Genomic DNA, 12909 nt, shown 5'->3' with positions numbered 1-12909 from the left:
TTGCGCGTTTTACAATCTCTCGGATTTTGCATATCTCGGATTTTAAGCCAGTCGACAACAGCACCAGGGGAATGATGCCTATTTGCAGATAAGTTATTACTGTGCCTCAAGGGGCCGTAAAACCGCCCATATCTGACTTGCAATTCCTGGAGGAGGGCATTGAACGGCACTCAACATCAACTTTTTTTTCGAAAAACCAATCATGGCGACACCTCGTGGACAGACAGTATGGTTCGGAAATGAATTCCCCAACGATGATTTGAAGGACTTGTTCCGGCGATTGCACCAACACAGCAAGGACCGGCGGTTCAGGCTGCTGTCAGTCTTTCTCGAGGAATCCACCGCGATTCTGAAAGAAGAGGTGGCCAACTTGCCTCAACAGCTTCAGGAGCTGGTGCCGCACTTCGACACAGCCTGCACGCTCCCCGAAGTCGACTTTCGCCAGGGCCCTCTAGGGGCTGCTATGGAAAGTGCGTTACTTACGATACTCGAACTTGGCATGCTGATTGGGTATTGGTTTTCCCCCTCTGGCTCTTGGACTGCATGGCCCTAACAAACTGTCTAGGCACTACGAGGCTGAGGATATTGAATGGGACCTCGATCCATCCCGGACCATTCTCGCAGGCTTGAGCATCGGTATCCTCGCCGGCGCTGCCGTGGCTCTATCCAGCAGCCTGGCAGATGTAGCCAAGGTCGGCGCCGAAAGTGTTCGCGTCTCCTTTCGCCTAGGGGTGTACGTCGCCGACATCTCGACAAAGCTCGAAGCTCCCCAGTCAGATGGAACGCTGCAGAGTTGGGCGCATGTCGTCACGGGAATGTCGCATGAAGCAGTTCAGGAAGAGCTCTCTCAATACAATGCAGTCACGCAAAACCCAGAAATCACAAAGGTCTTTGTCAGTGCTGCGGACAAGACGTCTGTAAGTGTGACTGGGCCTCCATCACGGATCAAAGCTGCCTTTCAACACTCGCCCAGCTTGCGATACTCCAAGTCGTTACCGCTGCCCGTGTACGACGGACTCTGCCACGCGGCGCATCTATACAGCCAGGATGATATCGAGATCGTCATCAACAGCGCCAAGTCTGTGATCCCGACTTCCCGGCCGGTGCGACTCCCCTTGATCTCCTCCCAGACTGGCAAGCCGTTTGCGGCCAAGACAGCCGGTGAGCTCTTCCTGGAGATTGGCACCGAGCTGCTGACCGGCACAATCTTCCTGGACACCGTTACGGCCGGTATCCTGGAGCACGTCAAGCTTCAGGAGCCGACAGGAAACTACGAAATTGTCTCCTTCCGCATGTCACAGGTCCTGAATGGTATTCTGACAGCCATCGAGACTGACTTCCCGGAGCTGGGGCGGGCCCGGCGCGATATGGTGTCCTGGGTTCACGGAGACTATGGTGCCCGCCGCCCCTCTTCCTACGCGGCCTCAAAGCTCGCCATCGTTGGTATGGCTTGCAGGCTACCGGGAGGCGCCAATGACCCCGAGCTGTTTTGGGAGCTGCTCGAGCAGGGACGCGACACCCTCACTACCGTGCCGCCGGACCGATTCGACCTGAACACACACTACGACCCTACAGGAAAGACAGAGAATGCGACTCAGACTCCGTTTGGAAATTTCATTGATCGACCAGGCTACTTTGATGCCGGGTTCTTCAATATGTCCCCGCGTGAGGTATACCCATCTACCAACCCCGGCTGCCTCCTACAACGATACTAACAATGAACTAGGCCGAGCAAACGGACCCCATGCACCGGCTTGCCCTTGTCACAGCATATGAGGCCATGGAAATGGCAGGCATGGTCCCCGGCCGCACTCCGTCCACCCGGCCAAACCGCATCGGCACATTCTACGGACAAGCGAGCGACGACTGGCGCGAACTGAACGCCTCGCAGAACATCAGCACGTATGCGGTGCCTGGTGGCGAGCGCGCCTTTGCCAATGGGCGAATCAACTACTTCTTCAAGTTTTCCGGGCCATCCTACAACATTGATACCGCCTGTTCGAGTGGCCTCGCGGCAGTGCAGGCAGCCTGCTCGGCCCTGTGGGCCGGCGAGGCCGATACGGTCATTGCTGGGGGGCTGAACGTTATCACGGATCCTGACAACTACGCCGGTCTTGGGAACGGCCATTTCCTCTCCAAGACGGGACAATGCAAGGTTTGGGATAAGGACGCCGACGGGTATTGCCGCGCCGATGGCATCGGGTCGGTTGTTATCAAGCGCCTGGAAGATGCCGAGGCGGACAACGACAACATCTTGGCTGTGATTCTGGGCGCTCGCACGAATCATTCCGCTGAGGCTGTCTCGATCACACACCCGCATGCTGGCGCGCAAAAGGCCAATTACCGCCAGGTGCTGCACCAAGCGGGCGTCAACCCCCTTGATGTGAGCTATGTCGAGCTTCACGGCACTGGCACCCAGGCTGGTGATGCGGTGGAGTCCGAATCGGTGTCTGATGTCTTTGCGCCTTCTACGCCTCGCCGTCGACCCGATCAGCGCCTGTATCTGGGCGCAGTGAAGAGTAACATCGGGCATGGTGAGGCAGCGGCAGGCATCACTTCCCTGCTCAAGGCGCTCCTGGTGTTCCAAAAGAACATGATCCCCAAGCATATCGGCATCAAAACCGAGATCAATCCTATCATTCCCAAGGACCTGGAGCGACGCCACGTGGGTTTGGCCATGGAGAACACCCCGTGGCCACGGCCTGCCGGGAAAAAGCGTCTTGCGGTCGTCAACTCGTTTGGAGCGCACGGCGGCAACACCACCGTGCTCCTAGAAGACGCCCCGGAGAGAGTGAAGGTTTCAACCCAGGACGACCGCACAACTCATCCAGTAGTCATCTCCGCAAAGAGCAAGAAGTCGCTCCAGGCGAATATTGAGAAGCTGCTGTCGTGGCTGGATCAGAACCCGGACGCGAACCTCGGGGACCTTTCGTACACCCTCTGCGCGCGGCGGATGCACCACAGCATGCGGTTTGGGGCCGCAGCCTCCGGCATCGCGGCTCTACAGAAGACTCTCCGCTCCTGGCTGGACAATCCCAAGGCGTCTGCCGAGCTGCGGGCCATCCCGAACGACACGCCGTCCGTGGTGCTGACTTTCACTGGTCAGGGCGCCTACTACAGCGGCATGGGCCGGGAGCTCCTTGCTGAGTTCTCCTATTTCCGTACAGAAGTCTTTCAGCTTGACCAAATTGCACAACGGCTGGGATTCCCGTCAGTTGTGCCCGTCATCGACGGTAGCATTGACGATGGGCCCGCGTCGCCCGTTCTTACACAGTTGAGTGTTACTGTGCTGGAGATTGCCTTGGCACGCTTCTGGTCGCACCTAGGGATTCGCATCAGCGCTGTTATTGGGCACAGTCTTGGTGAATACGCTGCTTTTGCGGTTGCCGGCGTCATCTCTGCTACGGAAGCTCTGTACCTCGTTGGACGGCGCGCACAGCTGACCGAGGAACGATGTACTCAGGGCAGCCACTCGATGCTGTCCGTTCGCGCGTCCGAGGATGATATTGAAGAGCTTATTGCAGGCAGCCCCGACACTGCTGAACTAGCCTACGAAGTGTGTTGTCGGAACACTCCCCAAGATACCGTCATCGGTGGCACTCAAGAGTCCATCGATAGCATTCGTCAGGCCCTTGAGAAAAACACTATCAAATGCACGCAGCTGGATGTGCCATTTGCTTTCCACACCGCCCAAATGGACCCCATTTTGGACTCGCTGGAGACGTTGGCGACGCCGATCACGTTCAAGGCTCCCAGCATCCCCGTGCTGTCCCCCTTGCTCGGAAGCGTTGTGTTCGACCGCAAGTCCATCCATGCACAGTACCTGCGCCGCGCGACCCGCGAGACGGTGGATTTTGTCGCGGCCATTGAAGCCGCTCAGGACTTCGGCCTGGTAGACGCCAAGACGATCTGGATCGATGTCGGGCCGCACCCCATTTGCGCTAGTCTTGTGCGTGGCATAGACAGCTCCGCATCCGTGATCTCCTCATGCCGGCGCAACGAGGACAATTTGGCGACCATGTCTAAGAGCCTGGTTACCCTCCACCTGGCGGGGCTCACGCCCTGCTGGGCGGAATACTTCCGGCCCCGCGAGCAGGAGTACTCGTTGCTGAAATTGCCCACCTACAGCTGGAATGAGACCGACTACTGGATTCCGTACATTGGAACATGGACGTTGGACAAGGCACTGCTCAAGTACGGGGAAAAGAAAGCCCCTCTGTCTCTGTCCATGTCGCGCCCTTCCGCGCTTCGCACCTCGTTGGTTCACCAGATCACCACTGAGACGGTTGAGGCGACAACGGCCACCCTCCATGTCCTCTCTGACATGCAGCATCCTGATTTCCTGGAGGCTCTACATGGTCATAGAATGAATAACTGCGGCGTTGCAACTTCGGTATGTCATTTATTCTACACACTTCGTACTTCTGGCGTATATGCCTGCAAGCAATCGTGTCACTAATCTCTAGACAGTCAATCTGGTCTGACATGGCCTTCACCGTCGGTGAATACCTCTACCGCCGACTCGTTCCCCAGGCCAAAGACGTGCACATGAACCTTTCCGACTTGGAAGTCCTGCATGCCCAGGTCGCCCTCGAGAAGAAGGGGAGCGTCCAGCCGCTTGTGCTCAAGGCACACCTGAACCTGTCCACTAGCTCCATGTCACTTGCCTGGTTCAACGCGAGCGCTGAGACGGGCGAGTGCGCCGCTGAATCCTTTGCTACATGCGTGGTTCGATTCGAGGATCCAGCCGCGTGGACCAGGGAATGGGACCGGCTGTCGCACCTGGTCCTCGGCCGCATTGAGGCGCTAGAACAACGGGCCGTCGAAGGCAAGGCGAGCAAGCTCTCCAAGCCGCTGGCGTATACGCTCTTCAAGAACGTCGTCGACTACGCGGATCGGTATCGGGGAATGGATCAGGTGGTGTTGTACGAGCACGAAGCCGTTGCGGAGGTGACCCTCGTCGCGGAACGGCATGGCACCTGGCACACACCACCACACTGGATTGACAGCGTCTCGCACCTGGCCGGCCTCGTCATGAACGGCAGCAATGCATCCAATACCAGGGATTACTTCTACGTCACGCCGGGCTGCTCCAGCTTCCGTCTGCTGAACCCGCTGAAGGCTGGCGGCAAATATCGCAGCTACGTGCGCATGTTCCCACTGCCGGAGGAGGCGAACATGTACGCAGGTGACGTGTACATTCTGGAGGGGGAGCAAATTGTGGGCATGGTTGGCCATATTCGATTCCGTCGTGTGCCGCGACTTCTCATGGACAGATTCTTCTCGCCCGCTGCGGCTTCCCATACGGAAAAGCAGCTGCAGGAGACTGCTCCGAGTGCTACCAACGTAAAGAAGAGCACCCCTCCGCCTGCTGAGGCCCCTATCTCAGTTCCAGTGGCCCCGGGCAACCCAGTCGCAATCCCACTCCCCACTGCCAGCAAGAGCCAAGTCGCCACGCCCCCGCTCACCCCTCCCTCCCAGGAAGATTCCCCCGGCGAATCCGCCGTCATAACGCCGGCCACATCGGACCGGGGCGATTCGACAGACGCAGGCGTGGTGGGCCAGTGCCTGAAGGTGATGGCTCGTGAGACGGGGCTAGAAGTTGACGCGTTGACGCCAGACGCAAGCTTCGTGCAGCTAGGTATCGACTCGCTCATGTCGCTCGTGTTGTCCGAGAAGTTCCGTGCCGAACTAGGGATTGAGATTAAAAGCTCGCTGTTCCTGGAGTGTCCGACTATCGGGGAAATGACGGCTTGGTTGGAAGAGTATTGTTAATAGATCCTCCTTTGCCTATACATGTACGAACTTGTCTTAGTCTTTTGTTAATCAACCTACAGCTAACGTCTGATCAAATTCCTCTAACCGACCATTCTACCTGGTTTACAGGGTCGCCTGGTAAAGAAACCTACCAGCTCAAAGTAGGGAGCCATCCTAATATAAGCCGAATTTCCCATTTAAAGGCCTACATTTTAAACAAGGATTTCTTGACACTCTCGGCCTAAATACTCATAAATTCAAGGATATACCTTTAGGATCAGTATCCTAATAATATGGTTGAAGAAGGAAAATTAGGGGAAAATCCTATAGCTTCCCTTAAAGTTAATATTATCTAGTACTAAAATATATAGAAATCGAATCCTTATCTCATCTCCATTGCTGTAAAAATATGAAGCCTATGACTCTACCACTCTGCTATATAAGTAATTCTTAGTATACTTTATATCTTAGAGAGATGATAGTCGTATATTAGGTATGCAAATAGTATCGATAAAGCTTTATATAAGTGATAATTTTAGTGTAGGTATATGTCTCCGAAAACTCATAAGGATATGCATTACAGATGTTTACATTCTCCATGAGACGCACCTGGAACGTTCTAGACTTCAGTTGGCTTTCTGTAGAACTTCTCACCAGTTTACAAGCTTAACCATACATTAAGTGTACAATGGACAAATTAGATCATCAAGCCGGTAAGGATTATTCTATATAATTCTGTTCGTGTACCTGGCAAAGCCGATCTTGCCCACACTTTCCAGAATCATCATCCCTGACCCACCCTCATGCCATGTTTAGTTGTTCTTCTTGCCTTGTCCGATGCGCATATTAAAAGCAATTATTATCGAGTCTCTTGCATACTTCTATTCTTAAAATCCGGTGCCAAAACCCGAGCCTTCATGCAAAATCCGATCCTTCTTTCGGCTTTTACAGTGCTGCAGCTCGTTTTCCCCTGTGGTGATACATTGGCCTAGAACTAGAAGATGCAAGCAACTAATAGGCCCAGATCGTTTTCAATGTGCCAACCAAAATCACTGGGTAAACTACTATGGCTTCCCGTCTCCCAATCCTTATTATCGGAGCCGGCATCTCAGGCCTCACAACCGCCCGCCTGCTAACAAACAGCGGCATCCCGAACATCGTCTTCGAAGCATCCAGCCCAGATCGTAGACAAGGCTTCGCCATCAGCCTGCGCGAATGGGGCTACACGATACTGCTGTCTGCTCTCGGGGACCTGCCGCTACGAAGCTTGACGCGCGGCGTTGCACCAGACAGGGAAATCGGCGGCTCCGGCTGGATCGACCAGGCTGTATGGGATAACGGGACCGCAAAGAAATTATTTGTGCCGGACGCAAACTCGTCGACAAAGGAGCTGATTGTCCGGGCGAACCGGAATGCGTTGCGCAGGTGGATTGCGGACTGTGGGGAGGAGGAGCTGGATGTGCGGTACGGACATCGGCTGAAGAGGGTGGAGGGAAGCTTGGGGGATGTGCGGGTCGAGTTTGAGAACGGGGCGTTCTATCGGGGGTTGATGGTGGTTGCTGCGGACGGAGTGAACTCGACTGGTAGGAACCGGCTGCTCAAATATTGCCGGACTAGATTGACAATAGGTGTATAGTCCGATCGCAGGTCCTCGCGCATGTCCAACCCGAGACTGTCCCTGCGGTACTGTATCATGGCGAGTTTCAGCTGCCCAGGGCTGATTTCGACCGGCTATTCCGGCCGCACACAGGAGAGTCCAACATCCTTGCGGGTGTTGGCGATGGCTTCAACACGCCGTTCGCCGTCTGCAACATGACTAAGACGCATGTACACATGGACTGGTCGTACTCGCGGCCGGTCAGAGGCAGCGGAGAGGACGACCCGCTGTACCGGCCCAATCTCGCCTCCGAGGAAGCAAAGCGGATCCCCACAGCGCTGGTGGAAGAGCTTGCGTCGCGCGATCTGGCCGAGCCGTGGAGTCTGTTTCTCAATGGTGAGGCTATTCAACATCACCGGGTGTTTCACTGGGCCGTCCGGTGCGTCTCTGTGACGCGAGAAGACATGCAGCGTGCTGTAGGGCGGGGGGTCGCCTTTGTCGGCGACTCGTGGCATGCGATGCCCATATTTGGCGGAGAGGGAGGGAATCATGCACTGGCAGATGGTATTGAGCTGGCCGGTGCTATTGCGGCTGGCGCGACCGGCGATTTAGGCACGGCGATTGGGAATTACTATGACCAAGCATGGAAAAGATCACAGGACGCGGTACGACGGTCCAAACAGCGGTTCTATACGCTGCATCGGCCGATGGCTGAGTGGCGGGAGCTTTCGAAGAAGAAGCCCCTGTGACTTGGAAGGGTTTGCACTACTGGATATGAATGCCATGGTTACACTGATGTTGAGGCCACCTTGTCGCTCTGTCTGTATTCAGCTAATAGATGTATAGTGGAATGCCAAGATTAGTGAGAGTCCCAGTAAGACTTTACGGGTATTGGCTCAGTGTGAAAGCGCCATCGAACGAAGGGTTGCTGGAGATACAATTGGTTGCTCCATATCGGGATATAATAGATCACCGACAGTGGATCCCAGGGCCAATGCAACGCAGAAGACCAGTAAGATATGCACCGCCATCATACTTATTGCAGACTTGAGCATAGTACTCCGTGATAGAAATCGCTTTGGCCATACTCCGTATTTCTGTTGGAAGGGGGGTGTAACCTGGTTCTGAAACCTAGTACCTGTTAGTCAACGTCGAATATTTATAGAGACAAAACCAGGACCCGTACCTGAGACATGACTGGATACCCCTTTCCTCACGCCTTTGGCTTCCAATTCCTAGAAACGCTACATTCGCCGAAGCGTGCGGATCATGCCATAGGGGGCTAGACTGGCTCTTAGGAGTTCCCCAAGTGGCCAGTGCAATCGTATGATGAACACGAGGACCCACAGCACAAGAGTCAGAGAGGTGTGGACTGTTCACTCCTAGCCTCAAGGGGATATTGCAGTACGAGGTTACTCCGTACAGCTAGTTTAATTTTGAGGCTTGAGATGATTGGCGAGGCAGAGAGGAACCCCACCCTCTCCAGCGAGCCTTGACAGTTAGGGCTGGAAAATGTGGAGCCGACACTGAGAATGAGAGCACTGGCTACCTTGATGTTGATTATGCATGGATGGCAATTGAGAGTAATGAAGATCAAAAGACCTTGTATCTATCCCGACGAGAAATAGACAAGAAAACTGCAGCTAAGGTTGACCAAGACGGGACGAGACACAGAAGCGGGTGGCTGGGTAGAGCAACTGAAGAAAATCGTCCTTGAGCATAGATAAGGTTACGGAAAATAAGGCCGAACTCAGAATACGCATAATGTATCGCTTGGTTCTCACTGGACATTACCCCAGTCCCGGCTCGTATTGGACAAATGAGGAAATCTGCTCACGTATAAGCGAGGAAAAAGCCCTCCAATCAGCACTGAACTTGATATGTTGTCAGATTATAGGTTGAGATAAGAATCTGTGCACTTCAATCACGAAATGTCTCTGTAGGTTGATGTCAGGTCGCTCATTTCAAATTCCACAACGCTAGCATGCCTGCATAATCATCCAGTACCGATTGATATCTGCTCTGTTCTACCTTCTTGTGTTGTTAGTATAGGCTACGAACCGAATCCTGACATGCATCATCCGGGCCTATTTCATCTTTGTACGCCCGCTTCCCACGCAACAGAAAACAGCCTGCATCTGCCTGCAACTATGTGATATTCTGTTGTAGTCACTCTACCATGGTTGTCTGATCCACTGATAGAAGATATAGAGTCATCGCGTACATGTAAACTAGCGCTATGCCAAGCCCAGTCGTTTAGAAAGAAGATACCAGGCAGCATCCTTCTAACAGTCATATAGTCAGGAACTTGCAGGGGTTGCGTTACATTGCCAATGGTCTCATCCTCGTGTTCGCTCCTTGGTTTCCTCGTGTTTTCCTCGTGTCTCCAGATCTAGACCTTATGCAAGCCGGATATAGATATCGCCACCCCTAGCTTGTTCCGAAAATAAGAAATCCAGGAAGCTTTTTTTCGCTTGTCTGGTCAGTTAAAGCATATATAGACATTAACTCACGCCCAGCCACCAAACAACCATCTATTATCAAGATGGAGAAAAGTAATCGGCGGAAACGCCCCTCAACTCCCCATCTCAGCTGCGAGCTCTGCCGCGAGCGTAAGATCAAGTGCGACAAGGTCGATCCCTGCAACAACTGCGTCTCGGCAGGCGTGGTCTGTATCCCTGTCCATCGGCCACGCCTGCCACGAGGCGTCCATGCGCGACGAGCTCGCCCAATGTCCCCAACATTCGTGCCCCCACGCGCGCCTACCCCTGTAGCGGGTCCGGTACCTTCAGAGAAAAAGCAGACAGATCATTCCTCCGGCGCCGTAGCGGCAGTTGACGACGACCTCAGGAGACGCGTCCACCGGCTTGAGGCGGTAGTCAACAGCATGCGTGCGGCTATGCAGGACTCATCTCCGGCAACTGTTAAGCAGGTTAGTTGCGAATACTGGGGCATAGTCGGGCGTGCTGACGAGGAGAAGTCTGTTCTCAACGATTCATATCCGGCGCCAACAAGCTCATTGGCATGCAATGCGTCCATTCCAATGACTGTCCAGGGGCAACCGCCATTTGAGTCGCGCCCTGATTGCTTCTGGAATAATATGGTCGGAGAGGTAGGCAATGCCGCATGGACTGGTCTAGACTGGCGCTGGGATGCTAACTGTTTCGTATGAGTGGTGGATCAGATAGAACACTTTGGTGGCGACGTAGGATCAAGCTCAGAGACCAAATCGGATGACCATAGCTCGCTAGCACCTAACATGCCGAGAATGGGCGACGGCGGGCTCCGTTTCCTTGGCCTGAGTGGAAATAATCCGACTCTTACCTGGACTCCAGTCCTTGAAGGCAAAGAAATGACCAGGCAGTTATGCCAGATCTACCTCCAGCAAGTCGACCCCATCATTAAAATCCTGCACCGCCCAACGGTCGAGAAGTGGATGCTACACGGGGAGCGGTACCTTGATTATCCCGAGAGGCACGTTGCCGTTGATGCGTTGCGGTCTGCCATCTGTTACGCTACTGCCGCGAGCTTGACCGATGATCAATGCTCGGCCATATTTCAAAGGAGCAGGTCCAGCGGCATTGTGGAGGATTTTCGAAGAGAGTGTGAGACTGCACTGGAGAGAAGTGGGTTTCTGGTCTCTCCCAGTATCACTGGCCTACAAGCATTTGTGCTTTATCTTGTGAGTACCGGCTTCTGAAAAAGGCTCATGACCAAGAAACAGCACTTTTTTTTGTTTACTAACCTTGTGAAATAGATTGCCAGAAGGTCAGAAGACCGTGGTCAGGCCGCATGGACACTGACAGCGGTGGCTGTGCGACTGGCAAAAGCACTCGGTCTCCACCGCGAGCGAGATGAGACATTCTTCAACCAACAGATGCGCAGGCGGTTGTGGCTCACCATCTCACTGATGGACCTGCAGGCCTCCTTCAGCCAGGCCTCCGAGCCCCTCATCAGCACTGAAGAGGCCACCTCCACATTCTTTCTGCCCAAGCACATCAACGACTCGGATCTGGATCCAACAATGACCCATGAAATTCCGGACAGGGAGGGTCTGTGCGATACCACATTCGCGCTTGTCACATACCACATCCAGCTGGCAGGGAGAGCCCTGAATTTTGGCACCACGGCGTCGCCCCAGCACAAGGCGTCTCAACAGCAACATGCGCAGCGCTTTGAGGAGAATGCGCTGCGCTTGTTGCACTTTTGCGACCCCGAATCCTCGCCGTACGCGTGGTTCACATGGCACGGCACGCAATGCCTCGTCTCTGGAGCTCGGCTGTCCGCTCTACGGCCGCTCCAGCTCCCGCAACCCAGTAACGGCAGTAGCCAGCCACCCTCCTCGCCGTCTCCGAGGCCGCAGGAGCACAACCACGAGCTCCTCCGCCTGGCCCTCAACGTCTTGGAAAAGGCACACCTGATGCACACAGATCCCCGCGGCGAGGGGTTCCGCTGGTACGTGACGATGCCGTGGCACGCGCTAGCGGTCGCCATCAACGAGTGCTCCCTCAGCCCGGATGTGGTCCGAATCCAGAGCGCGTGGCCAACCATTGAGGCGTGCTACCAGCTGCTGCGCCGCAAAGGGGTTGCGGGCCAGGAGGAAGCAATTCAGCGTCCACTGGAGAAATTGATATGTCAGGCCCGGGACAAGGCGAGCCCTCTTTTGCAGCTCGCAAGGTCGAGCCCGACATTCAGCCTTGGTAGCAGTACTGGGACATCTGCTGCCCCCACGCCGCGTTCTCGGGCCAGCAGTACCCCAAGTGACACCCTCAGCGACCTGTCCTGGCCGACAGCTTTCTCCCATGCTCCTTCCCAGCTCGGCATGGAATTGGCTCCAGTTGGTCCCGTACAGCCGTTCGCCAAACTCGATCTGGATTCGTTGCTGTCACAGTTCGATATTCAGGGCCAGCCGCTGCTTGCCGGCCAGATCCCTCCAGTGGACGCTGAACTGTCGTTGCGGACGTGGGAGCAGCTGATGTCGGACATTGATGCCGAGTCGAACCAGCTTCTTCCTTAGATGGACTGCGTCTCTCCGTCTCTCTTTAGCCATTTACGGTTAGACGGAAGTAGTTTCCGACTGGTTACCATCCGGATTTTAGATTCTCTTGTTTGGGAGGCGGGTTTTCTGTTCCAATACAGAGGGGACTTTTTCATAGGTCGCCGGTTTCTAGCTGAAATCTATCGATACCAGCCATGTTCTAGTTGCTTCGCGTAATACATCGGTCAAATACCGAAAATCTGAGACTGTTTCTGTTCAGAAGCCAGGCTCATGATTATTCTTCTCATCATACTACAATCGTCTGCGATAGCGTACAGTCTCTTTGTGCTCCATGACCAGCGGCTGTAGCCCAATTTCTTCCAAAATGCTGCCTAGAATAAAAACTATTGCTTATGTTCGCCTCTTTCTCAATTACAACAGTAGGCTACAAGCAAGTCTCGGATTTTGGCGTCTCAGCATCTCTGATGTCGGATTTTAGCATTCAACACGGAACAGCTCCTTGGACTAAAACACAACAAAACCTTTCTGCCAGCCACCCAACCTAAGAAATCTTTAT

At 54.3% G+C, this 12909-nt stretch overlaps 3 protein-coding genes across 3 annotated transcripts; all 3 read left to right on the top strand.

Moving 5' to 3' along the window:
• Window positions 1-202: 202 nt before the first annotated feature.
• Window positions 203-5847, top strand: nscA (non-reducing polyketide synthase nscA; the record flags this gene model as incomplete). The annotated part of the gene is made up of 4 exons (XM_741820.2): window positions 203-510; window positions 566-1670; window positions 1727-4393; window positions 4471-5847. The coding sequence occupies 4 exons, from the start codon at window positions 203-205 to the stop codon at window positions 5773-5775; spliced, it is 5385 nt and encodes a 1794-aa protein (XP_746913.1). The 3' UTR covers window positions 5776-5847.
• A 583-nt stretch (window positions 5848-6430) lies between these two features.
• nscC (FAD-dependent monooxygenase nscC) lies at window positions 6431-8699 on the top strand. The gene is made up of 2 exons (XM_741821.2): window positions 6431-7340; window positions 7394-8699. The coding sequence occupies exons 1-2, from the start codon at window positions 6824-6826 to the stop codon at window positions 8101-8103; spliced, it is 1227 nt and encodes a 408-aa protein (XP_746914.1). The 5' UTR covers window positions 6431-6823; the 3' UTR covers window positions 8104-8699.
• A 1200-nt stretch (window positions 8700-9899) lies between these two features.
• On the top strand, window positions 9900-12371 carry nscR (Zn(II)2Cys6 domain-containing transcription factor nscR; the record flags this gene model as incomplete). Its single annotated transcript, XM_741822.1, has 3 exons — window positions 9900-10466; window positions 10539-11036; window positions 11112-12371. 3 exons carry the CDS (start codon window positions 9900-9902, stop codon window positions 12369-12371), a joined length of 2325 nt encoding a protein of 774 aa, XP_746915.1.
• Window positions 12372-12909: the final 538 nt, after the last annotated feature.

Source organism: Aspergillus fumigatus, chromosome 7 (assembly GCF_000002655.1).
Source record: "Aspergillus fumigatus Af293 chromosome 7, whole genome shotgun sequence".
Lineage (NCBI taxonomy): Eukaryota > Fungi > Ascomycota > Eurotiomycetes > Eurotiales > Aspergillaceae > Aspergillus > Aspergillus fumigatus.
Note: the sequence above shows the minus strand (reverse complement) of the source record. Positions and strands in the feature narration are given on the sequence as shown.